The sequence below is a fragment of the Monodon monoceros genome, unplaced genomic scaffold (genome assembly GCF_005190385.1).
Source record: "Monodon monoceros isolate NGI ecotype Baffin Bay Population unplaced genomic scaffold, NGI_Narwhal_1 Super_Scaffold_13, whole genome shotgun sequence".
NCBI classification, from domain to species: domain Eukaryota; kingdom Metazoa; phylum Chordata; class Mammalia; order Artiodactyla; family Monodontidae; genus Monodon; species Monodon monoceros.
The window spans coordinates 61,344,058-61,371,657 of record NW_021703769.1 but is presented as its reverse complement, the minus strand read 5'-3'; the positions used below and the strand labels follow the sequence as shown (position 1 = coordinate 61,371,657).

At 48.8% G+C, this 27,600-nt stretch overlaps 1 protein-coding gene across 2 annotated transcripts in view; it reads right to left on the bottom strand.

Annotated features, from left to right (window-relative positions):
• ABCC1 (ATP binding cassette subfamily C member 1) overlaps positions 1–27,600 on the bottom strand; it is a 131,242-nt gene that overhangs the window by 68,235 nt on the left and 35,407 nt on the right. For both annotated transcript variants that reach the window (XR_003793296.1, XM_029221742.1), the window contains exons 2-7: positions 24,885–25,061; positions 21,971–22,096; positions 19,074–19,211; positions 17,759–17,884; positions 7,136–7,197; positions 4,999–5,130 (exon numbers count right to left, since the gene is read on the bottom strand). Coding sequence is in view for 1 of the 2 variants with exons in the window: in XM_029221742.1 (XP_029077575.1) it covers positions 4,999–5,130; positions 7,136–7,197; positions 17,759–17,884; positions 19,074–19,211; positions 21,971–22,096; positions 24,885–25,061 (761 nt within the window). In the remaining variant the exon portion in view is untranslated. The remainder of the gene's footprint in view (positions 1–4,998; positions 5,131–7,135; positions 7,198–17,758; positions 17,885–19,073; positions 19,212–21,970; positions 22,097–24,884; positions 25,062–27,600) is intronic.

The following is a 27,600-nucleotide window of genomic DNA, read 5'->3' as shown; positions in this document are numbered from 1 at the left end:
TTTCGATATGGGCAAAGGTGCCCATTGCTCTCTCCTCCACGAATGCCCTGCTCTGGGCCAGGCCCTGGGGAGAGCCCCACCATCAAGCAGCCCCGTGAGAGAAACGGATCAGCTGTGTGAGGGGGACTATCATGGGGGCTTCCTGGAGGAGGGGACATCAAAGCTGAGACCTGCATGATGAGGGATCAAGTCTACCTGGGGAGGGAAAGGGTGCTCTAGGCAGGGGGAACAGGATGAGCAAGGCCTGGAACGAAGGGATTTTGAAAAGAGGTGAGGCAGCCCTTCCAAGAACCTCAAGCAACCAGAGCAGGGCTGAGAGAGCAGACTGGGAGGTGCGTGAACCAACCAAAGGGCCATGAGGAGCTACTGCAGGCTTTGTTTGTCATTTGTTAAACAAATAAGATCTCTAATGTTGAGGCAAAGGCAAAAACCTCAAACTTATAAAGATCATAGCTCAATTTAAAATTTCTGGATGTACTCTGAGCACTCTCTTTGATCCATAATACCCAGTATAACACAGAAGGGCAGATTTGACCTACAATTGCAGAGAATGGATTTTACACCCTTAACTCACATTTTCATTCTCCTCAGAGCTCACAATATACGGGATAACAGTTTTGGAAACCACAGATGGGCATGGCAGTCACCTCCCCACTCCCACCCCTCCAGCCCCGCAAGGAAAGTATAGCCCTGGCAGGATTTTGACTGTGTTGAGCACAAATACAAATGACTCAAGATCATTCTTTCCCTTTTTGTTGTTGTTGTCGTAGAGTGCTTTTTGTTTCTCAAAAACAGGCTGTCAAGGGGGTTTCTCACCCTCTGATGTCACAATGACTGGGCCAGAAACCAGGCCCTCTTTGAGTACAGGACCATCCCAAAGGAACAAGATCCTACCAGGCATCCACGTAGGTGAAGAGCCTGCCTAAAATCACCTAAATCTATGGGGGTTTTTGTTTGTTTGTTTGTTTGTTTTTGCCACCACCGACGAGAGCTTGTGGGATCTTAGTTCCCCAACCAGGGATCGAACCCGCGCCCCCTGCAGTGGAAGCACAGAGTCTTAACAATTGAACAGACAGGGAAGTCCCCAAATCACCTAAATCTACACTCTTAACTCCAGCTTTGGCATAAATCCATACACAGAGTGTTTTTTGGGTTTTTTTTTTTTTGCAAGTTTAAATATACCTCGATTTTTTTCAGAAATGCAGTCAGTGTGCAAATTAACTTCTGTTCAGAAATTTGCCAAGCATGAATCACCACTTTGCAAAACCCTGTCCATGAGGGTGATGATGGTTCTGATCTCCACAACCGCAAGACTGGGTCGGTCAGGATTTGCTGCTGCCACAGAGAAGGCTCCACTTATGAGCACTCAGCGATTCTTCATTCTCTATTCTAGCATGTGCCTGAGCGTTTACACACAGACATACGTGGATGACGTTTTATTACAAATCCCTTGCCTTTTAGTTCTCTGTTAAAGTTGAGCAAGAACACTTCGTTGATTTTTAAAGTAAGATACATGAGTGGGTTATTTTTATATATTTCCTGAAAGTATACTTAAGGAGGTGTTACAACATCTCTATTACTCAAGGGGGTAATGAGTCTGAAAGGCTGGGAACCATAGCTTAACACCTGTATTTTGGAGCATTTTGTTTTCTTTGTTTTTGTTTGTTATTTGCTGCTTGCACTCCTTTATGAAATAGACACAATTAAGTAAAATGGTCACCCTTTCTTTAAACACTACTGCTTTTTTATATATTGCTTTATTGGAGTATAACTGATGTAAAATTAAGTTCACACATTTGAAGTGTACAATGTGATGAGTTCTGACATATTTACACACCTGTCAGACCATCAGGGAAACCAAGATAATGAACAGGCCCATCACCCCCAAAGAGCTCTCCTCTCTGAAATCTCTCCTCCCATCTCACTACCTCCCCCTACCTCAGGCAACCACTGATCTGATTTCCATCACTACAGACTTCCTTTCATTTTCTGGAATTGTATATAAATGGAATCACCTAGTATGTACTGTTGCCTGGCTTCGTTCACTCAGCACAATTATTTAAAGATTTTCATGTGGCTGAGTGCACCAATAGTTCATTCTGTTGTTTTGCTCAGAAGTGTTCCCTTGCATGGATACACTGTGATTTGCACATCTATTCACTTGTTAATGGTTGTCTGGGTTACTTCCAGCTTTGGCCATCACACATAAAGCTGCTATGAACATCCCTGTACAAGTTTATGAACATGTGTCTTCAGTTCTCTTGGGTGTACACCTAGGAGTAGAATGGTTGGGTGGTATCATAACTACTTAACTTTTTAAAAAAACTGCCCAAGTCTTTTCCAGAGCCGCCAAACCATTTTATAGCCATTCCAGCAGGAACCACAGTCCAAAATGGCCTTAACCTATGGGAGGCCATAAGTCGAGAAATTTCTACTCCATTTTGTTAAACTCAAAATCATCTAATGAAAACCAGTGAGGCACTGGATTTTAAAACCCAAAGGTCAGGGGAGCAGGGGAAGCAGCTCAGACCTGACTCCTGAGAGGTGTCACTCAGGGGTGAGGAGAAGAACTGGGGGCGGGGTGGGGGGGGGGGGAGGTTGAGACCCAAGGCCAAGAAGCCAAGGCAGCCCTGCCCAGGCCGCAGTCACCTGCTCCCCGGGAGCCCTGGGGCACCCAGCAGCCCAGAGCACAGGACTCTCCCCTCCCCACCCATGCCCACAGGGGTCACAGGGCCGGATGTGGCTCACGCCTCTGGGAACAGAGCCACTGACCCATCTGCCCCTACTCTCGCCCCACAAACCACCTTCCCCAGCACAGCCTAACTGGTTGATGTAAAACAGAACTCTGGGCATGCCGCTGCCCTGTGTAAAACCCAGCGGTCTTCTCACCGCATTTGGGATCAACCCTTAAGCCAGTACCATAGCCTATGAGATCCCTGCCAACACTTCTCCTACTTTATCTCCCCCTGTTCTCCCCACCTCTCACTCCACTCAAGCCATATGGGGCCCCTTGCTGCTCCATAAGAATGCCACACTCACCTCTACCTCAGGACCTTTGCACTAGCTGTTCCCGTGAAACGGAGAGCCCTTTCCCCACATTTGCACGTGGCTTACTCCCTCCTTTGACACGAATCTCTGTTCAGAGAGGCCATCCCTGACCACCAAACCTGCCTCACCTCCCACAGTCACTCTCACCCTCGTTTCCCTATTTAACCTCATCATCACACTAAGGCTCTCCAAAGTTTCTCAACAGTGTGTGTTTGACTCCCAACTCCCTGTGTCCCACACGGAACGTAAGCAGCACCAAACGAGGAGCCTGTCTATCTTGCTCCACTCTCTGAAACCCCAGGGCCTAAACTGCACCCAGCATATCAGCAGTAATCAACTGCATCTGCTGAACGAACCAACGAAGGGCCAGGCCCATGACGGAGCTTTATGCTGTACGGCCAGTCCTCTTCCCACGAAGCCTCACTGCCAGCCCCTCCTACAACGTCTGCAGCAACCGGCTCCCTGCGTGAGCCCCATGGGACGGCATGGTGGGCATCCCCTGCCACCCAACGTGGGAAGGAGACGGAGCCAAGCAGTCAGCGAGGCTCGGGTAACTCAAGCTGAGGACGCAGCCTTCTCATCAGGAAGGAGGCTGCAGGCCAGGCCGAAGGAAACCAGAGACCCCACTTCTGCCTGAGAACCTCCAACTGGGTCACAGACGTGGGACCCGGCCAGAGCCGTGTGTGCACAGAGCACCGGCCATCTCCTCACAACCCCCCACCACAGAGGCACAAGCTCAATCCACCTCCCAAGGGACAACTTCTCCTCTGTCCGTGGCCACCCCGAACGGGCCACGGCACAGCCTCACAAGTCCTCTGCTGATGTCCTGGTGGCCAGCACAGATGTCCCACATTCCCATCCACAGCCTCGGCCTGAGTGAAGACCTGGAACTCCTGCAATGGGTGAGGAATCAGACCTAGAGCCTGGGCCTCTCTCCTGGGAGGCCAGCTGCTCTGCGGGGCCACACACCAGGCTGGGCTCTCATCAGCCAGCTCTCCAAGGTGGGCAACAGGCCCAACCCCGTAACGACAACAGAAGTAATGACACCGTCCCCTGCCACCAAATCCCTCGTGATTTCTCTTCCGGCTCCTCTGGACGCAGGATGCGTCTTATGTCAATGTCATGTGCTGGTTTAATTGGCAGCCGTTTCTCTTTCTCACTGGTGCATAAAATAATGATGCATCGCACAACTGATGACGTCCTAGATTTGATGAAATAAGGTATGTGCTGGGGAGGCCCTGGCCTGATTCCCCAAATAACCCGATGACAGAGGTCGGCCTTGGCATGCAGCTCTCGTCGGCGAGAGTCTGAAATTCTGGACACCGAGAGTGAACCCTGATGTAAACCACAGATTCGGGGTGACAATGCTGCGTCAATGTGGGCTCACGGGTTGTCACTAATGTGCCCCTCTGATGGGGGATGCTGACAGCAGGGGAGGGGTGCACCTGTCTCTGCACCTTCTGCTCAGAACTGCTGTGAACCTAAAACTGCTCCAAAAAATAAAGGCTGTTGGAAAAAAAAAATCCAGTACAGCCCAAATCACCGTCAAATGGGGGTTCTTAGGCTGAACACCTCAAGAAGTAGTTGACGTGGCGTGTTGAACCAAAACATTTAAAACAGCAAGAACATTCAGGATGCCAGATGCTCGGAGAGAAGCAGGGAAAATGAGACTGACTCGGGAAGGGCAGGGTCACACAGCCAGGTACACACGCGCCAAGGTCACGGCAAACAAAATGGTTCTCCCACTTGACATCTTTCTCTCTTCTTTCCTACCCAAATTGTCTTAGCTACGCGTCACACTCTACCCATTCTGCAGATGAGCAAACCATGGCTCGGAGGAGGGAAGCAGCCCTCCCAGGGCCATGAAGCTAGTAAGAGATGGAAGGATGGAGCTATGGGGTCGCCCCAGTGAGTGCCCAGCTTCCCCGGGGCAGGATGCCTGGCACTTACTTTCTGGACTTTGCACATTCCTTCTTCCAGTTCTTTACCAAAACGGGCACAACTTGTTCTGACGTATCCTCCTTATTCAGGGACCAGAGGTCAGTGCTCTCCAGGGGTTGGCGGTAGCCCTGGACCATCATCCTGTGGCCGAAACACAAGGTGCGAGGCGATGAGAGTCAGAAGGAGGAGGACGACGACCCTCCCTGCCACCACGGCCATGCGACCGAAGGCGGCCACAACTCAGGAATATCTCAATAAGGAATAATGGACATGTGGGCACATTAAATCATTATTGCTAATTTTACTGTTAGGTCACCCAGGAAAAACAGCCTCATTTTTAGAGATACATAGAGAATATTTAGGAGGAATAGCAGGATGGCTCTAATTTACTTTAAAAAAATTTTTTTAAGGCGAATATGACAAAGCATTAACCATCGTTAAATCAGGTGATGAGTTTATTGAGGTTTATTAAACTAGTCTTTCCGGTTTGAATACTTTCATGATAAAAAGCAAACCTAATATTTTAACTTGTTATTTTGAAACATTTCAAACTCAGAGAAAAATCACAGGAATCTTACAAAGAATTCCTGTCTACCCTTCACCTAGTTCACGACTGTTAACATTTTAAGTGTGCTGTATCTGCCTCTGTCTCTAGATACATACATATGCAAACACATACAGGCAGAGCTCAGAGATACTGTGGGTTCGGTTCCAGACCACCGTGATAAAGTGAATATTGCAATAAAGCAGGTCACAGGAATTTTTTGGTTTCCCATATTAAAGTTATGTTTACACTATCCTATAATCTATTAAATGTGCAACAGCGTTATGTCTAGAAAAAGCAACATACAGAGCTTAGCTTAAAAATACTTTATTGCTAAACAATGCTAAACATCATCTGTACCCTCAGCGAATCCTAGTAATAACATCAAAGGCCACGGATCACAGATCACCATAGAAATTATAATAATAATGAAAAAGTTTGGAGGACTGTGAGAATTACCAAAATGTGACACAGAGACACAAAGTGAGTGAATGCTGTTCCAAAAATGGCGCCAACAGACTCGCTTGATGCAGCGTTGCCACCAACCTTCAATTTGTAAAAGACACAGTGTCTGCGAAGCGTAATAAAATGAAGTATTTCAGGGCTTCCCTGGTGGCGCAGTGGTTGAGAGTCCGCCTGCCGATGCAGGGGACACGGGTTCGTGCCCCGGTCCGGGAAGATCCCACATGCTGCGGAGCGGCTGGGCCCGTGAGCCATGGCCGCTGAGCCTGCGCGTCTGGAGCCTGTGCTCCGCCACGGGAGAGACCACAACAGTGAGAGGCCCACGTACCGCAAAAAAAAAAAAAAAAAAAGAAGTATTTCTTTTTTCTGAACCATTTCATAGTAGGTTGCAGACTCCACACATCTTTACCCCTAAATATTAGTGTGCATTCCCCTAAGAGAAAGGACGTGCTCTGATATAACCAGAGTACAATGACCAAAATCAGAAATATGAGCCTGGCTGGCGTGACCTACTGTCCATATTCAAACTACACTGTCCTAGCGCTGTTCTTCAACAGCAACTGAAAAATAGTTAAGTAAGACAAATATTAAATTAAAAAAAAAACCCACAATGTTTGTAAAAACCTATAAAGACAAGGAAAAATGCTTGGGGGTTGGGGGAAGGATTTTAATAATCCCCAGTAGGATGCTGGCAATGTAAAGAAAAAAATGTGCAAATAAAAGGAGGGCGAGAAGGGGGTGTATTGAGCTGTGGACGGCGGTTGCCTCTGGTGCTCTGTTGCTATTGGTCCACACTCTTAGCCACTTTTCCTACGGTGCACCGGCATTATTTTTCTCATGGGGGGAAACAATGCCAACAACAATAATTACACCTAATGCAAAAGACCAGCCAAACTCAAAGCTGAGCCAAGAGCGTGCAGCTTCTTGCCCAGGCCAAGCCGTCCACAGAGGTGCAAGCTGTTTAGGTTTATGCATTTATCACATGAACGTGGGGTCAGGGTGAGTGTCTCTGAGACCCCGGCCCAGGGGAGGCACACTCAGGACACAGCCCCATCGGAAAGGGCAAGGGAGGAAGAGCAGGGGCCCTAGTGGCACACTCATGGCCCAGCAGCCGCCCGAGGTTTGGGGACCGGGACTTACCCTGTGATCCACCAGAAGGTGATCCTGGAAAGGAAGGAGGCGCTGGATTCTGGGCAAGGATTCTAGTGGAGAGAAAGCACAGGGCGGGGAGCAAAGGGGAAATGAATGGTTAAACTTCTCATCTACGCCAGCTCTAGGCAGGGAGCAGCCAGCTGACTGCTCTTCCTCCCAGTGGACCAGCGGCCACTCTCACGCCACTGACTTTCACCCTGAAAGGGCTTCCCTCCTGAGCACCAGTGGCCTGGAAAGAAACACCTGGCAGCTCCTCCAGTTTTACCCGGTAACTGTTTCCTGAGTGTCTGCTATGTGTAAAAACGGTACAATGCGTCCCATACCTGCCTTATCTTATATCCCCACAGCAACCCAACAAACACGGCCCTACTGTTGTCCCTCCTTTAGTTCATTCATTTGTGCATTCAACAAATATTTATTGAGCATCTACAATGTGCCAGGCACTCAACGATGTACTAGCATTATCTCATATCCTCACAGAACCGTAAGTGTGGTATTACTAATATTCCTATTTCTTTCATTCATTCATTCACTCATTCAACAAATATTTTCTGAGCACCTACTATGTGCCTGCCACCTGTACACAAATCTGAACAAACAGACATAACCTTAAACCAGGGCAATAACACCACCTGCTAACACCCTCTGCTAGCTAGCTCTGTTTTAAATGTTTTACACAAATTAACTCATTTAATCTTCATAACCACGCTATGAAGCAGGTAAAAGCATCATCCTCATTTTGTAGTTAAAGAAACTGAGGGGCAGAGAAATGAAAAGACTTGCCCGGGGTGCCAACAGCTAGAAGCAGCGGAGATAGAACGTGAGCCCCAAACATTCAGGGTCCAGAGAGAGACATTAATCAAACGATCACGTGAACAAGTACAAAACCGCAACTGTGACAAGGATCATACCCCGAAGGCAAGTCAATATTACCAGTGAGATCACTGGTATCTCACTGGGCTGATCTAGTTGACAGAGGTCAGGAAAGGCGCCCCTGAGGAAGATGGTCAAGCTGGGGAAGGAACTCTACCATTTTTGTAACTTTTTGCGAGTCAAGTTATTTCAAAATAAAATGTTATTAAAATTTTTTAATTCCTTATCTTTCAGAGATACATATTGAAATGTTTACATGCGATGCAGGGTAAATAGTCCATGGTGGTCATTATACCATGCTGTCCACATTTGTACACATTTGAAAGTTTCCATCATGAAAATCTTCCCCAGTGAGTCAAACAAGAAGCCTGGGCTGAGAACCACCAGGTTTCACTCTGGGGGCCATGAGGCATGGGGAGGTTCCAGTCCTACCAGCCCGGGAATCATCTGGGGAGCTTTGTAAACACAGGTGCTGAGAGTCCCAGCCCAGACCAACTAGATCACTCTCTCTGGGGCTGGGGCCCTGGCATCAGTATGTCTTTAATCAGATGCAGCTGGCCCACAGACCTACCTTCTAAACCAACCTAAAGCCAGATGGCCCTGGGTTCAAATCCCAGCTATGCCATTTTCTAGCTGAATGACTTTGGGCAAGTCCTTTCACCCCAAAGTCTCAGTGTTCGCATCTGGGAATTGGAAGCGGTCAGTCCCACTGCTCAGCCTACCTCATGGGACTGCAAGGAGGGACAAGTGGAATGAGGTCCATGGGACCTCATTTTTCCAACCTAAGGCCGCAGCATTATTCCTGGAGCAGGTGGTGGTATTTGCTTTGTAGGCTGGCTTTTCTTCCAGAAGTGGGTGGGTTGTCAGGGAATCGCAAATACACTTCAACTACAGCCCAGTTCCCTAAGGTGCTGGCAGAGAAGGGGATGGGGGCGGGATACAGCTGGCAATGACTCATTTATTTCTTAAGCAAATAATGAGGGAGGATCTGCTTATATGCCAGGAGGTGGCTAAATACATCCAAGACTGAGCTACGCAGGAGAGACAGTGAGGTCCCGGCCCCGTACTGCCTCTCGCCTCAGAAGAGAGGGACAGTAAGCAAACCAAGATGCAAATAAATATACAACTATACACGGTGAGAGCTGTGACAACAACAACAAAACAGGGTCCCGGCGGGGGTGGGAGCCAGGCTGGGGGTGTCCATGGGTGAAGCAACATGAAGCAAGGTGGTTAGAGGGAGGTTTGAATCCCAGCCCTGCCACTTACTAACTGAGGGGCCTGGGCCAAGTTACTTGGTGACGATGAGATTAAATGAGATAAAACGTGTGAAGTACTTACACGACAGTTCCTGGTGCAGAGTAAAAGCTCAAGCAATGACATTAGCAGTATTAACATGAATACTAATGGTAAACACAGTAACAAGTCCGCCATTTCCTGCAGACCGTGACACACCAAGAACTGTACCAGACGCTTCACATCAGGGCTGCCAAAGTCAGGCCCACAGTCCGGCCACTTGCAAAATAGTTTTATCTGGACACGGCGATGCCCACTCATTTCCGTGCTGTCCACACATCTGCTTTTGAGCTACAGTGGCAGAGCTGAGTACTTGCGACCGAGACCATGTGCTCTACGAAGACTAAAATATCTACTGTCTGCCTCTTTACAGAAAAAGTTGGCTGACCCCTGCTTACATCAGACCTCACGACACCAAAGATGGCGATCCTTAAGGGGAGGAACTAGAACTCAAATGCGGGCCTTCTGCCTCCAAATCCAGCCTTCTTTCAGTCTTGGCATCAACACAGAGTCAGCCCTGCACAAAGAAGCCCAGCCAAGGGGGCGAGTGGGGGCTGAAGTGCAGCTGGTCCTGGGCCTGGGGGCGGCAGGACTGCATTGGCTGAAAGGACGCAGGGCCTTTCTCAAACTCATCCACCCAGAGCGGGCCAGATGCCTTTTTCTAACCTGCACACAGGCCCGGTGCAAACTGTCAGGGTGTCAGGCTTATACACACAGGGGCCTCACAAATCCTGGCATTGTTTCAAAATCAGGCAAGCCCAGCTGTGGGTCAAGAACAAAGCAACCTAGACTTATCATGATCATTTTGTAAATGTACAGAAATGGCGAATCACTATGCCTACAGCATTGTAGGCCAATTATACTTCAATTAAAAAAAAAAAGGGACATGTAAACACAGAACTCAAACAGGTCTGCAGTGAACAATCTTCACAATTGTTATAATGATGAAAACACTAATTACTGATGTAATTTAAAGTATGATAAAATCGGGGGGAGAGGATGAGGAAGGAGAGGTGGAGTTATTCACTCTTCATCTAAACATTTATAAAGTTAAAAACTGCTCTTTTGGGCATTCCCTGGAGGTCCAGTGGTTAGGACTCCACACTTGCACTGCTGAGGGCCAGGGTTCAATCCCTGGTCGGGGAACTAAGATCTCACAAGCCATGCAGCGCAACCAAAAAAAAAAACAACTGCTTTTTTCTTTTCCTTTTATTCGAGAAAACAGATGTTATTAACTAAACCAACTGTGGTAATCGTTTCACAATATATGTAAATGAAACCATCAATGCTGTTATACCTTAAACTTAATCAGTGATGTATGTCGATTATTTCTCAATAAAACTGAAGGAAAAGAACAAAGCAACCTGTCAGCTACATAACTGAAGGTGAATTCATTCCCTTTATACCCAATTGTACCCAAATGGAGTCCTACCCCTAAGACCATAAGAAATGACGGCCCAGCAGGGAGAGACTAATCCTCACCCTGGCTAGTAAAAATCCCAGCCCCTGCGAGAAAATGCACCCTCCAGATGCAGTAAGGCTGGATCAGCAACATGAACACTTCAGCTTCTAATGTGCACAATCCAGGAGCGTCCTTAAGTTCATCTCCCCAGCTCTCCTCCCTCCTCTGGATCCAGATACAGATGTTCAGATAATCAGAAGTCACATTGGGCAGACACTGGCTCCTGTCACCAGCACAGATAAGAAATTACATCAGTTTGGGAGCTGGTTTCTGGAAGTCCCTATCTGACATGAGAGGCCTCATGTGATAACAGACAATTAGAGTTCTGAAGCAGTCAAGAACTGATAATTAAAGAAAGAAGGAAAGGGACTTCCCTGGTGGCACAGTGGTTAAGAATCCACCTGCCAATGCAGGGGACACGGGTTCGAGCCCGAGTCTAGGAAGATCCCACATGCTGTGGAGCAACTAAGCCCACACGTCACAACTGCTGAGCCTGTGCTCTAGAGCCCTCGAGCCACAACTACTGAGCCCACGTGCCGCAACTACTGAAGCCTGCACGCCTTAGAGCCCGTGCTCCACAACAGGTGAAGCCACTGCAATCAGAAGCCCACTACGAAGAGTAGCCTCCGCTCGCCGCAACTAGAGAAAGCCCATGCACAGCAATGAAGACTCAACGCAGCCAAAAATAAATTAATAAAATAAGAAAGAAGGAAAAAAAAAAAAGGAGGCCGCTGGACAAGAATCCAGGCAGCGTTCCATTCAACCAAAACCAAGCAGAACTTCTCGAGGTGGAAAAGACAGGGCTGCTGGCTGGGGGCTTCCCGGCCTCTGAGACTGAAATGGAGTAACTCCTGTCCCAGGAGGAAGGAGGATTATTAACTGATCCCCCATTTGGTTAGAAACAAGAATAATTCAGGGCTTCCCTGGTGGCACAGTGGTTGAGAGTCCGCCTGCCGATGCAGGGGACACGGGTTCGTGCCCCGGTCCAGGAAGATCCCACATGCCGCGGAGTGGCTGGGCCCATGAGCCATGGCCGCTGAGCCTGCGCGTCCGGAGCCTGTGCTCTGCAACGGGAGAGGCCACAACAGTGAGGGGCCCGTGTACCGGGAAAAAAAAAAAAAAAAAAAAGAAAGAATAATTCAGACAGGCCCTGGCTGAAGGCGGAGGAAGAGGAGCAGGGAGGTTCATGCAGAGAGCTGCATTCTTTGGCATCTCTACCTGGTGCAGGTAATTTGGCCTGAAACTATGAGGTTTAAACTAATTTGGTACACAGCCCCCAGGCACTGGTTCTCTGAGAACTGGTCACCCGTGACCACAAGGCACTCTGAGGACCTTTGTCTGGGCCCTCAGCATTCTGGCCTTTCTGTCAGAAACTCTCTGGGTCCTCACCCACCTTTTCTGGTTTTGATTCTACTTTTAGTTCAGTTTTCTGCCAGTTACTCCAGCAGTAAGGGACGCGTAAGCAGCAGTGTAGCTCAAACCAGGGGTTCTGAAACCTGGCCCCATCACCAGCATCCACGGTGCCTGGGGGTTTGTTAAAAACAGAAAGGCTTAGGCCCCACGCAAACCGACTGACTCAGAAGCTCTGGGGGTGGGACCCAGCAATGATCTGTGTTTTATCAAGCCCTCCAGGTGATGCTGATGCAGGCTCAGATGTGAAGGGCTCTCCTGGTGGAAGGGCTCCCAGTCCAGCCCTGTGAACTCAGGCGACACTACACCACCCTGAACCTCGGTGTCCTCATCTGTAAAATGGGGGGAGACTCACAGTTTCGCCTCAAAGTTGGGCTGCTGTGAGGATTAAATAAGTTAATTTTATTTATTAACACAAGGCTGCTATTGTTATTATTGGTTGGAACCACCTAAACGTCGGACAATAAGAAATCCGTTGGTACAGCATGTTACACTGGCGTCCTTTGTTGGCTCTGCCGCTTCTCAGCTGTGTAAAGCTCCTCCGGGCGCAGGACCACAGTTTCTTCTACTGCAGCACACACGATGTGTGCTTTGCCCATGAACTTGTCCGATTTCTCTTCCTGGTTTTTGATGCTCTGCTACACACAGGGTCACTGTTCAGGCCAGCCTTCCTCTCAACCTGCCTGGACTCTGGCAATGGCTTTCCTAAAGTGTCACCAGCCTCATGCATCCTCCTTTCAGCAAGAGACCCAACCAAGCAGAAGTCCACACAGTACCCAAACACCCACAAGTTCCGTCATACCGCTGGACCTCTGGACATGCTGCTTCCACCACCAGGAGCACCTTCCCATCCACCCTCCAGCCTTCAACCTTACGGGAGGGGACGGAGGCATCCCCTCGTCCAGATGCTGGCTCTGGCCCCCCAGGCTGAGTGCAGGACTGCTCCTCGGGCACCCACAGCCCCCAGCACTCGCCTGTCTTGGAACCCCACTGTCCATCCCGCAGCAGTAGCTTATTTGCCCGCCACCTCCTCCATCTTTCCTAAGGGGCGGTCAATGTCGGTTCGTTTCTAGGTACTCCGAACCCCGCGGAGCCCCCGGCACAACACCAAATCACGAAATGGCCGAAAGCGTAACGGAGAAAGGAATTAAAAATGGAGTTTTCGATGCTCTCATTAACAGTCTAGGCCCAGCAGTTGCCTCTGGGCTGCAAGAGGTAGAGACTGACCATGAAGGGGCAGGAGGGGACTTTCTGGGGTCCTGGGAATGTTCTGTATCTCAATAGGGGTTTGAGTTATTCATTTGTCAGAACCCATCAAATGGTAACTTAAGATTCAGGAATGTCACTATGTAAATTTACTTTAAAAAAACAAAACAAACAAAAAACGAACCATAAAGAGATGTTGAGCTCTGGCTAATGATCTGCACAGTGAAGTGTGTGAATGAAGGGTACTAATGTATTTCAAGGTCACTTTTAAATACCAAAAATCTTAGCCGGCTGGCTGCCTAGATAGATTTGTGATAAAGCAAATTTAGCAGAATGTTAACTTGTAAAATATAGTTGGTGGGTAGATGGGGAGTACTCGCGGTGTCTTTCAACTTTTCTGTAGATTTGAAATGTTCACAGTAAAATATGAACAGGATTAAAAATACCTCTTACACCAAATGAGCTGAGCAACTTTTAAGAATCTGCTAAACCAGTGCTTTCCAACCATGAACCACCCAGGGATCTTGTGAAAATGAGACCCTGACTCAACAGGACTTGGCAGGCCTGAAACTCTGCATTTCTAATGAGCACCTGAGGGATGCTGATGCTGCCGGTCTGAGGACCCCACTTTGAGAACTGAGGGTCTACTATCTGCCACATTTGCCCCCGATGCCCCCAACTGCCAATGGCGACCCCCTCCCTGCAACCTAAGCAGTAGCCTCAGGGCCAGCAAGATCAAAGCACTGGAGGCTGGGGACAGGTGACAGCCTCAGAGAGCCTGCGAGGCCTACTCAGCCAGGCCCCACCTGATGCACAGAGGGGAGCAGCCCTGCCAGGAAGCAGGGCCAGGACACAGCTCTGAGTCACACATCAGGCACGGGGCCAGCTGGGGAGGACGACAGCTTGGTGACTCAGCAGGGGGGAGAAGCTCAGCACTGCCGGCCCCCATGCTGGCCCCGCCTGACCCTGGGCTTGGCTGACTGCTCTGAGGACAGGTGACATGTGACTGCTGCTCTGAGGGTGGGACAGCGACAGGGACTGGACTCACCCCATCTTCCAGGCTCCACTGTGATGTGAGCCCTGAGGGTGACGGGGAGACAGCAGAGGTGACACCTAGCAGTGTCCTCCTCCCCAGATCACGGGCCTCAGTTCTGGGGCAGGGAGGCGGGTGCAGCCAGCATTAAATCGAGCCGCAACCCATTTTCCAGAACAGGACACGGAGGTCTTGAAAGGAGGAGTGACTTGCCCAAAGTCAGATCCAAAAGTCACATAACCTGATTCCCAGCCTTCATCCCAACTGTAGTCACACAGTCTGCTGACCTGCTTAACAGGACGATAGCTTCCTGGGGGCATGCAGTAGATGGTACTTTCCAAAGTTGGCCAGGAATCACCTGCCATCTCACATGCTCTTCTTACAATGAGACCTGGCCGCTCCCCCATCTAGAGGTGGGGGCCTGTGTGCGCCCACCCCTCGCACCCAGAAGACCTTCGTGGTTCCCTCAATCAGAAGAGGGTGGCAGGAGTGACTCTATGTGACTCCGGGACTGGGTCCTAAAAGGTGACACAGCTTCCACCTCGTGCGTGCTCACTCTTAGAGACCAGCCGTCACGCTGTGAGGAAGCCCAGGCAGCTCGGGGAGACCAGGTGGGGCTGTCAACCCTGGCTGAGGCTCCAGCCAGAGGCCAACGCGCTAACCACCCGACACATGAGCAAGGACCCTGAGTGAAAACCACCCAGCTGAGCCCAGCCAACGCCCGGGCCTGTGAAACATAACAAAGTACTGTTGCTGTTTTATGTCACTAAATTCAGGGTGGTTTGTTACGGAGTAACAGATAAGCGTAGCAGGGCATGGACCACACTTTTTCACATACTGCTCTGTCCCCAGAATGAAGCGCAGTATAAAAACGGTGCTTAATAAATATCTATTGGAAGAATAAATGGGACGCAGGTGAAATTAAAGCCCAGGGTCTGCCTGACTCCAAAATGAGGCTCTCCTTCCATTACCATGTTGCCTCCACCATCAGATTCAGGTTGTAAGTCAAGACAACCTCTTTGAGCCTCGAGTCCCACAAGAGAAAAGGAACAGCTGGGAGAAGAGTCGGGGTACCCGGGCAGAGAAGGCCCCACACCCCAGAACTGCAGAAAGCACAATGGGAGGAGGAAGGCAGCTCTTTGAGACACCCCGAGGCACACACACCCAGGAGAGAAGAGACAGGAATTCTATCCAGATCCCAGAGGGGACCAGAAATCAGAAATTCCCCATAAAGCATCAGGGACCGTCCAGTGGGAGAGGCTGCTTCTCAGGCCCCACAGGGAGCCTGAAGAGTCAGGAGATCCCCACGTGGGCCTGTCTGCCTCCCCTGGGCTCGCGTTACCCCCAGAGCACCCCAGGGTCTGCAGTCACTCGGGGGGGTATGACTTGTTCACTGCGATCCCCTTCTCCACAGAACAGCCTGACACCTAATGTTTCTGATGGGGACACTCCACTGTCACACACCCACACCCGTGCACACAAACACCTATGAACAGCAGACATGAGGGCTTAGCAGAGACAGAGACATCTTAGCTCCTCCTCTGTGCCAGCTGGGGGCTGGATCTCCTGGGTGCTCACGCATGGCTGCTGCCCTTGTGAACTTTATACACATGCAAAACACACTCACATGAACACACAAAAACACACACATGCACACACTCATACATATCTACATGCAAAACATGTAAACATATGTGCATGCACGTACACACACCACACGCACACACACCTGTGTGCACAAACACACATATATACACACATTCACAGACACACATACACACTTTTCTAACTTCTCCAACCCAGCTCCTCCCAGAGCAGGGAGATGAGAAAATGGGGCCTCTCTGAACACACTCTAGGGCACGGGTTTCTGAAGCTTACACTGGGAGCATCCGTCGCCTCCTCCAGGCTGATGCCCCACAGATCCTTTCATCACCCACAAAAGCAGCCTCAGCCTTGTGCGGAGGTTCAGGCCAAACCCAGCAGAACCACAGCTGAAAACTGCTCCCACTGCAATTTCATCCGTTAGCAGCTGACTAACCATGAACAAAGCATCAAATGAATGCTCCAAAGGCTTCCCATCCCTCTCAGAATAAAATCCAAACAGCCCACCCGGCCCATAGGTGACTGTCCCAGCTCTCAGAGGCCATCCCTCAGCCCCCTCCTGCCTCTCTCTTCTCCAGCCACACTAGCCTTTCCTGCTGTTCTGGTGACATTCACGGCAGCTCTGCCCCAGGGCCTTTGCACTTGCCAGCCCTCTGCCTGGAACCTCTTTCCCTGGGTATCTGCTTGCCTGGCTCCCTCACTCCTTCAGGTCTCTGCTCCAATGAGGTTTCCTGGAGCGGGGGCGGGGGGGGCAGGCTTCCCTGATGGCTTTTATCAAAACCACACACGACCCCAAACCATCATCTCTACCTCCTTTCCCTGCTTTCTCCTTCCCAGCCTTTACCACCACCTGACTGACAGGATATATACTTGGCTCCTGGGTTACTGTTTGTGCCCCTGCCCATGAAAACATAAACCTCAAGCGGCAATAACTCTGCTTTATTCACTGCTACAGCCTTGTGTCCAGATTGGGGCCTGGCACTCGGCACTAGACAGAAGGAGGGAGGGAAGAAAGGGGAGGAATGAGGAAGGCAAAGAGGATGGACGGAGGCAGAGAGGGAGAAAGAAGACAGGCAAGGGTGATAAATAACCGTGTTCACTTTCCTGCTACCAGCAGAAGGGCAGCCATCCCCACCCGGCCCACTCAGATCCTTCTACACAAGCAGGATTTCCCTCAAGCGGACGGAAGAGACCCAGGGTCTCAAACTCAAACCCCCCAGGGGCCAGGCACGTATATAGGTGAGGGAAGCAAGACTGTCTAATGAAGCAGGGAGTGGTGAGGACTGCGGAAGGAAACCAGGGCAATGCTCCTCAAATCTGGCCAACCGCTGCCATGTGGGATAACAGCCCTACTGCTGCCAGAACTTCTCATTTTTCTAGAAAATCTGGACAGTTTGAACTTATATGAAATTTCCTGATTTTTAAAAGTTCACTCGCACTGTCTAAAACCACTACGCCAACCGAATGAGACAACGGGCTGGAAAACACAGCAGTTAACAACTGTGAATCAGATTCCCTCCTTAAATCCCCCGAGCCACGTCTACGGCTCAGTTTTTCCAACGGTAAAGTGGAGAGGATAATGTTACGTATCGCCAGGTGTTCAGGGAAGACAGAAGGAGCTCCTAGATGGACGATACTGGCTCAAATCAACGTTAGCTGGCACTGTGCATTCTCTCTTGCACACGCACATGCACACACACGTGTCTCTGTGCTCATCTGTGATCACACTTACGGGATCGTGGATGGTTTCGGAGAACAGGGGTGAGCGGTCTGAGAAGCAGGACAACACAAGCTGGATCAGCACGAGGGAGAAGTAAATGTAGAAAGTGACATCGCGAAAGACGTCGACTTGGGCATCCTGCACGAGAGGGAGGGAAGGAGGAAGAAAAGATCACTTTCTGGAAGCAACCTGCGGAGGCCGGGGGAGCAGACAACAGGAGGCCCACTCTCTCAGCCTGCAGGCCTGACGGCAAGCTTTCCCACCCTGACCCTACCCCCTGCAAGATAACAGAAGACAAGCAGTGACGTCACAGCGTGGTCCACACTGCCTGGTCCAGGCAGCCGACACGGGGGAGGAGCCCCAGGCTTGGGAGTAGCACAGACCTACCTTCAAGGCCTGACTCTGCTCATTCTGGCCATGGGACTTAACCTCTCTGTGCCTCAGTTTCCCCATCTACAGACAGACCAGTGGTTCTCAAGTGGGCGTGATTTTGCCTCCCGGGGAACATCTGGTAGTGCCTAGGGACACTTCTGTTCAGGAGTGGGAGGCTACTGGCACTGCCCCGAACATCCGACAAGCACAGGACAGTCCCACAAAACAAAGATGTCTTGGGCCCCAAATGTCAATGAGTGCTGAAGCTGAGAGACCCTGTCAGGGTAATTGTGAGAAGTCAGTAGGATTATTCACGGAAACGACTCAGTCCCCGGCCTGGCACTTTGTAAACACCAACTCAATAAATGTCAGCTGCCATCACTATTAAAGACTGCCTGAAATGTACACTGCAGGTGCTCAATAAACATTCAGTTACTCTTCCTTCCTTTGCTTGATGCCAGTTCCTGATTAGCCCGAAGGTGACAGGGAAACACGTGACAGTCTGAAAGAGCACGCTCTTCTGAATCCCTAGGAGCAGCGGATGGCAGCCAATGAGAGCCACTTCCCAGCCAGAGCAGCACCAAGGCAAAGTGGGGACGAGTCTAGGGTCCCCAAGCCACCACCCTGCAAACATTGCTCCCTGCTCCGCTCTGTTCCAGACAATAGACACTGAGAGCCAACCTGCCTGGCTGTTACCGCTGACAGAGGCTCAGAGGGTGGTGTGCATCTGCCCGTAGCTCCTGCCCGAGAGCTACACAGACACATGGGGCCCTGAGGAAAGAAGGTTCTAGAACAAAGGTTGCACAGGCGAGGGAAATCCTCAGGAAAGAAGCTGGGCCCATGCAGTAGCCATCCCCTGGTTCCCATGGAAACGCATGGTTTCCACAAAAGCCAGAAGGAACAAGCATCTTCCAGGAGACGCTGACGGAAGACGCAAAATGAGGCCACCACTTACCTCTTTTAAGGCAGTCATGATTTTGGATCTCAGGATGGCCAGGGCACACAGTAGGGCTATAAGCCAGAAAGTGAGCATGATCCCTGAGGACTGAACTCCCCTCCTTCTCTCGATCTGAATTAAAAAGGTAGCAAGCAGCTGGAAGAGAAAAGCATACAACAGGAGTCGTCAGGAGAAGGCCAGGCTCCCAAGGCTCCCACAGTCCAGAGCCTGGCAGATGCAAGGCCTGGAGGAGGGCTGCTGTCGGGCGTGGGAAGCACTGGGAACAGCCTGGGAAGGACCTGGCTCCAGTCCCAGCTCTGCTCTCGCCTTGCTGGGTGACCCTGGACAAGTCACCGAACCTCTCTGAGCCTCTGCTGCCTTGTCTGCAAAATGGGGATGACAACAGTATCCAACTCGAGAGCTGTGGGAATCTAACAGACCAGGTACAGACCCAGGACAGGATGGAAAAGTCAGGGGAAAGCTCAGTTTATGACAGAGATCGGCACACTTTTTCTTAAACGACCGGAGAGTAAATATTTTAGGCTTTGTGGGCCATGGAATTTCTTTCACAACTACTCAAGTCTGCACTGCAGTGTGAAAGCAGCCTTACACGATACATGAAAGAGTGGACACGGCTGTGTGCCAATAAAACTTTATTTACAAAAACAGGTGGCAGGCCGACCCTCGATTTAGATCAGGAAATCCAGCCCTGATGCTGACTGGTTCTTGTGCGTTGGGCAGCAGTGGTAACTGCTCCCCTTTATTGAGCTTCTCTTATCTCCGCCACACAGGAGGCATTCACACGCACCGACTCGGTGCAGCCTGTTTTCAACTGTTTTCAACCCCAGTTTGCAGATCAGGAAACTTACTTAACCTGCTACTGTCACACGCCTGTCTTCAGGAAACTTCATTAGAACAACTGTGGTGGGCAGATTGGGATTTTATTTCATTCCTGATACCCAGAGCTATGACTTCCGTTTTACATGTGACTTAGAGATCAGGAAGAGAAAATAAACAATGAAACTGTGTTTCCTTGAAAGAAGGAAATGCCACGGCCATTCCCCAGACAGGCGGCCCTCTGGAGGCAGACCCCAACGCCAGTCACAGTCACGAACCTGACTCACGTGGAGCTACGGGCACCCAGGGCACCTCCCCTCAGCCCCCAGCTGCTTGAGCCAGAGACACGTCTGTCTGTCCTCATCTGTCCTCCTCGGTCCCCCATCTCCCTCACTCCCTGCATCTATCCATCAGCAACTCACACTGGCTCTGCCACCAAGGCCCGCCCTCAGCTTACCTGCTGCTCACCCTGGTCTCAGCCTCCATCCCCTTATGCCAGATGACCCCCTACTGGCCTCCCAGCTTCCACTCCTGCACCACAATCCATTCTCCACTTGGAGGCCACGGTCAACTCTTAAATATACACAGCCTGGCATGCCCTTGCTCAGAACCTTTGCCTTTAGGACTGGGGGGTTTAACCTGGGGTCCAAGGACAGGCTCTGGATAGAACCCAGGGGTCCATGAACTTAGATGGGAAACAATTACAGTTTCACTTTCCCTTATTAGCACCACCAATGACACGTGAAAGCAACACACCACAACAGCATCAGCAGTGCCTGGGGCTCTGTCATCGTATCTGAAAATAGATAGCTGAAGGGACTTCCCTGGCGGTCCAGTGGTTAAGACTCTGTGCTTCCACTGCAGGGGGCATGGGTTCGATCTCCAGTTGGGGAACTAAGATTCTACATGCTGCATGGTGGCGGCCAAAAAAAAAAAAAAAAAAAAAAAAGGTACCTGAAGATGTCTCTATCATGTATGGTCAATCGCTATTTGGAAATTAAGGAGGCGTCAGTCACAGCTGCTGGTAGGTCTTGATTTGAAATGCATTCATAAAGAAGCACATATATTTTTATTTTGCATTTTAATCTTTTCATAACTGTGATTAAAGATAACTGGTTTCCCAGCCCAAATGTACTGCACCCAAAGAATGGATAAACAGTGCGTGTGGAATCCATACAATCAAACACGCTGAGTGACTTTAAAAAAAAAAAAGATCTTTGGAACCGCAGGGCCTGAGAAGTCAGACTCAAACTGCTCCAGCCTTCATGGTTCCATTCACATGACATTCTGGAAAAGGCAAAGCAATAGGGGCAGAAAACACAGCAGCAGTAGCCGGGCGGGGTAAAGAGGTGGAGAGAAGGGCTGGGGCGGCACCAGGGAACTTTTGGGGGTGATGGAGCTGTTCCGTATCTTGATTGTGGACATGGTACTCACCTGACCATATCTGTTTATCAAAACTCATGAATTGTTCAAGGAAAAAAGTGAATTTTACCCTATGTAAATTAAACCTCAAGTAAAAATATAAATGTACATCACAAAATCTTCATATGTATACATATGTGTGTATGATTGGTTTCCTTTGTAAGCCTATGTGTTCTATGATTATTCTGAGGAGACCAGATTGGCAAAGAAGAAAGGGGTCCATGGCACAAAAAAGGTTTAGAACCCACCTTCAGGAATGAAAAACAAGACAAAACCCACTAAGCCTGAAGCTCGAGGTCCTTCGGGGTCAGCCCTCTGCCCTTCCTGCCATTCCTGCTCCCCTGCTCTCCCCTCCTTACTGTCTCTGCCCCAGCCACACAGGCCAACTCTCACTCTCTCTCTCCAACCCCAGGACTTCTGCACATGCTATTTTCTCCAACTGGATCATCCTCTACCCCCAGCCCCTTCAACTTTTTAACATCCTGCTCATCCTTTAGGCCTCAGCCCCATCATCCCTTCCTCCCTACCCACCCCCCCACCAAGACCACATCAAATTCACCTAACACAGCTGTATTTCTGGATTTCTACTGTGAGATCAATTCATTTCTAAATGCCAGCCACTACTTTTGGTCTCCACAGTGCCAGCCCCTACTTACCATGGTGATGCCCAAGAGGGTTGGGCTGACCAGAAACACTGGGGCCAGGAGCTTGCCCAAACTTCTTTCCCAGAAAGAGTAGAAGAGGTCTGCCCAGCAGACAATCCATAGCAAAAATCCCAAGGCCTGGAAGAGAAGTACATACACATCTTACAACGGACAGCGACGGAACTTCCCCCAGCACCTGTGCAAAAATCTCAGCCTTGGGGGCACCAGCCACCCCCTAAACCATCAGCTGTGGTCTTCAGATACAGCATGTATCCTCTGGAACACAGACAAGCCCTAGGTAGGGTGAGCCAGCACCTGGGCCGTCCCACACTGGTCTGTATCTCTCCTGCACCACAGGCACAACTCTGTGTGGTCACTATTCTCCCCAGCACCTGAAAACGCAAGCCTGGCTTATCGACATCTGTAACCCCAGCAGCCTGCACAGGGCGCCTCTCACGATGACCATTCATCCAACCAAAATTTACTGGGGTCCTACTGTGGGCCACACACCTGCCAAGGTGCCAAGGATACAACAGAATAAAACAGACAGAAGTCACTGCCTTCATGGGGCTGCGATTCCAGTGGAAGGAAACAGGCAAGAAACAAACTGAAAAATACATACTAATAATGCCAGCAAGAAGTAATATAAGGAGAAATAAAACAGATGAGATAGGGTGGTCAGAGAAGGCCTCTCCCATCAGGTGACATCTGAGTAAAGAGCCAACAGTGACTATTGGAGGGAAAGAACAATTCAGGCAGAGGGCAAGTGCAAAGGTCCTGCGGTAGGAATGTGTTCAGTAAGGTTGCGGCTGCTGTGGCATGAGCCGTGGGTGTGGCAGGAGATGGCTGAAGAGGAGCCTGGAGCCAGACCAAGCGGGGCCACTGTGAGGACGTCCAGGTTTTACTCCCTATAATGAGAAGCCACTAGAGGTTTTTTGAGCAAGGCACGGATAAAATCTGATTTACATTTTAAAGGGAGATGTTGTTCCCCAAGAGAAGTACAAAGCGCTTCCAGAAGTCTAAGAGGAAGACATCAGGTCCAGCTGAGGATAGGGGAGCAGACAGCATGTTGAGATAGGCTTGGATTGTGGTCTGAACGAGACAGGTTTGGACGGCGGTATTATAGGCAAGGGGACAGCTTCAGTAAAATCACTCAAGTTTTCCTGTTTGCCAAGGGCTTATGAAAATAAATTTTGGGAAATGTGGCTTAAAAAAGGACTGAGACACATGCTAAGTCAAGAGGAGAAAGTGGAATGAGGAGCAGGTATATACATGCCCTTCACGTGTCTCCCCCAGAAAGCTCATCCTTCTGAGGGGAAAACCAGCACCTGCACAGCAGAGAAACCAGACACGCTGACCAGAGAAACAAAATTAAGCCGATCACCGAGGGGCAGACAGACACCATGCGGCCTTAGATGTAACCAGAGAAGGACCCCACATCCCTTTTGTAGTTTTCCAGCCAGACAGGCATTATCTGAATCTAATCATGAGGGAACATCGTCCCAATGCCCAAGTTGAGGAACTGACTCTAAACTAACTGGCCCATGCGCTCCAAATATGCCAATGTCATAAAACACAAAGAAAGGTGAAAAGTTCTTCCAAAATTACAGAAAAATAAAGAGTGTGACTAGATGCAACGCATGACCTTGAAGTGGGCGGAGGGGGAGGGGGGTGCTAGAAAGGACAGTATTGGGACAAGTGACAAAACTGGAATATACACAGTAGGTTTTTTTTTTTTTAAGTATTGTGTCCATGTTAAATTTCCTGAATTTACTGTACTGTTGTTATATAAGAGAATATCCCTGTTTTGAGAAAAGATACACTGAAGGATCACAGGTAAAGGGGTGTGGTGGATGCTAGCTTTTCCCAAATGATTCAGAAAAACATAAATAATACGTGTATATGGAGAGAGCAAAAGAGAAGGATGAGGTTAAAATGTTAAATGTGGCAAAATGTTAAAAATCGGTGACTATGAGTAACGGGTATACAGGGCTGGGGGAGTGCTTAGTATCATCCTTGCAACTTTTCTATAGTTTGAAACTATTTCACGATAAAAACTTTTTTTTAATTAAAAAGACATCCTTGGGACTTCCCTGGTGGTCCAGTGATAAAGAATCCGCCTTACAATGCAGAGGATGTGGGTTCGATCCCTGGTTAGGGAACTAAGATCCCACATGCCACGGGGCAATTAAGCCCATGTGCCACAACTAGAGCCCATGTGCCGCAAACTACAGAGCCCACGCACCCTGGAACCTGCACGCCACGACTACGGAGCCCGTGCACCCTGGAGCCCGCGCACCACAACAAAGAGCCCGCATGCCTCAACGAAGATCCTGCGTGCCGCAACTAAGACCTGACACAGCCAAAAGTAAATAAAATAAATAAATGATAAATCTTTAAAAAAAAAAAAGACATCCTTGGTCAGGGAGGAAGACCTCCAGATAATCTCATGAGATAGATCCTATCATCCCCACTATAATCATGGGGGAACTGAGGCTCAGGGAAGTTAAGATATTTGCTCAAAGAAAAAACTTTCTTTCCATTTCTTTGATTTTGTTCCTATACGATATGGTGGATGTTCACAAAACTTACTGTGATAATCATTTCACGATGTAAGTCAAATTATTATGCTGTACACTTAAACGTACACAGTGCTGCATGTCTATTGTATCTCAATAAAACTGGAAGGAAAAAAGAAATTTGCTCAAAGCCACACAGCTAGTAAGTGGCAGAGCCGATATCTGAACCCACGTCTGAACTCAGTGTCCCAGTCTTTACCCACCACATTATTATTCTGTCTCCCAGTAAAAGGAACTCAGGGCCAATTAAGCAGAAGGAACATGTCAGTTTTCACAACCACCATTCCCCACCCCAGCACACACACACCCACAACACACACATCATGATAAACTCCCACGTGACTTACAGTTTTGGCTTTGTTGAGATGTGTCATCTGAATGTAGCCCCGGTCATGGCGGGAGAGATAGAGGAAGTAGAAGGGGAAGCAGGCCCAAAGGTAAGAGCAAGGCACCCACACGAGGACGGTGTTCTGAAAGCACTTGGTGAAGTCGGGGCTGCTGGTGTTCCACGTGACACGCCACTCCTGAGGACACAAACAGGCACAGGTCAACAGGACGTCCCCAAGAGCTTGGACAAGGGGCCCATGAAGAGTTCAAAACTAGCTGTCATGGGGTTTAAGAACAACGAGGCCCTACCAGGCAGAACAGGCAAACCGGAAAGATCAGTAGCCAGAAAGACTACAAACAAGGAACGACGAACAAACGTATATCTCATCTCACCTAACGGACAAGTTCTGGGACCTGTGGTAAGTTCCATTATTGTACAAAAGATGGAGACTGCCATTTAAAGGAATCCTAAAGGGTATTCTGTAAACGGACACGTCGTTTAGTCATATAGATCATTCCTACTTCAAATTTGGGAATTAAGAGCTTTCTATTCTTCTTCTTCATTATCCTCACCGTGACCCCTGTATCACTGCCATCAATGTCATCAGCATCACCGCAATCGTGATCGCTTTCATCAGCACCATCAGCACGGCCATCACGGCCACCTGCAGCAGCAGCGGTAGCAGCATGGATAACATCCAAATTGCAGTTCTATGTTCTAGGCCCTATTCTAAGTCCTTTATATGTATTACCTCCTTTAATTCTATAATTACTTTATCATTCCTTTTTCAGGAAGGAAAACTAAGGCACAGAGAGGTTCAGTGATTTGCCCAGTATCTCACAGTTGGTAAGATCTGGAGCCAAACTCAAACTCAGGGAATTCAGCTCTGGAGTTCCTGCATTTAACCACTAAGCTATCCAGCCTCAGAAACAAATTTGTTTTAATTACTTTTAATTTTTTAACAAGCCACCTGTACTTCATTAGAGACACGCCAAATAGATAAGTAGATAGATACATACATAAATAGACCAGGTATATCTGTATCTGCCCAAGAATAAACTTCAGACTTCTGTAATGGAAAATTTAATTCAAGTCCTGATCTGACCACTGAACCATTATACAACTTTGGGAAAAGTTATTACCCTATCCTGGGGTCTCAATTTCCTATCTCTACCATAATTAGGTGGGATGAAATTAGAGGTCTGAAACAGGTGGCTCCCAGGCTGATACGGCTCGCAGATTGTTTGCTGTTACTGTTGTTGGTGTTTTAAGCATGCTTTTTTAAAAAAAAAAATCTTATGTTAGCTGCCAACATTTAAAAATCAGGAAATTTCACGTAAAACTTGGATTTCCAGTGTCTCTTTTAAAAAATCAGAAAATCTGGCAGCACTGGGCCCATATTCCCACCTTACAACCATTGGGAGGAGCTAGAAGTAGCCAGCCTTTGGATAAGGTCCATGCGGTCCAGCTGGCCAGTCCCCATGCAGCCCCCTTCCCCTAGCACTCTCTCCCCACCACTGGATGATGTGCTCCCCAGACACCTCCAGACAGCTCCGGTTCCAACAGCCTTCCCACAATCAGATAAGTGAGACCACCAAGGAACTCCAAGGAACCTGGATTCTTACAACTCCATGCAAGTTTTAAAGCCACATCAAAGAACGTTACAGAAGAGAAAATTATGGGAACAAGCAGACCATTTCACTTAAAGATACATTTGATGATCAATCAAAATATATGTTCCGAGTTTTTCAAAAGAGTTGTGCACAACACTGTTGAGTATACTTAACGCTACTGAAGTGTACACTTAAAAATGGTTAAGATGGTTAAAAAAAAGGATTTGACTTGAAAAAGAGGGAGAGAGAAAGACCTAGGTATTAAGTACCCAAACTGGTTCTTCAGAGGTTTAATTATTCTGTGATATAAATGGTTATTTTTCCAGAACAAAGAACAAGGAATCATTGAAAAGTAAACTTTAAAAGGTCAACATACACCAAGGGATTTAGCCAGGAAACTTCTAGACACAAAGAAACCCTTAAAAGGACAAAGGTCATGCCTCTGGACTTGGGCACTGGAAGACAGCCTTGCAAATAAGAATGAGCATGGAGAGGAGTAGTTTATATCAAAGACTATTTTAATTGGTTTCACTTGTAATTCTTAAGGTGATGGTGAAAATGGGGATTAAACTGTTGGTGGTTATTATATAAAAAGCAGTTTCTGGGCAGTTGCCAGAAAAAGCTCATTCCAAAGGTATCTGCCTTTCTAGTAAGAAAAGAATGCTGGGACTTAATATACACAGTTAGGTATACAGGAAGCTCGGTTCCTATGTGAATCAACTCAATAATCTGATCCTTACCCCAATTATTCCTTGCCTGGACTCCTGCAGTAGTTTTCTAGCCATTCTCTGCTTCCAGCCCCTCTGGGCCCCACTTAGTCCTCCCCACCACAGCCAAATTTATCTTATTTATCTATGCATCCATACATGCATCAGATATGAACTCAGCCATGAAACCATCCATCCACCCACACACCCATCCATCCATCCATGCATCAACTCATCCATCCACCATCTATCCATCCACCCACCCCCACTACCCGTACACCCATCCATCCATCCACCCACCTACCCACCCACTGACTCATCCATCCATCCATCCACCCACTTACCCACCCACTGACTCATCCATCCATCCACCCAACTACCCATCCACTGACTCATCCATCCATCCATCCACCCA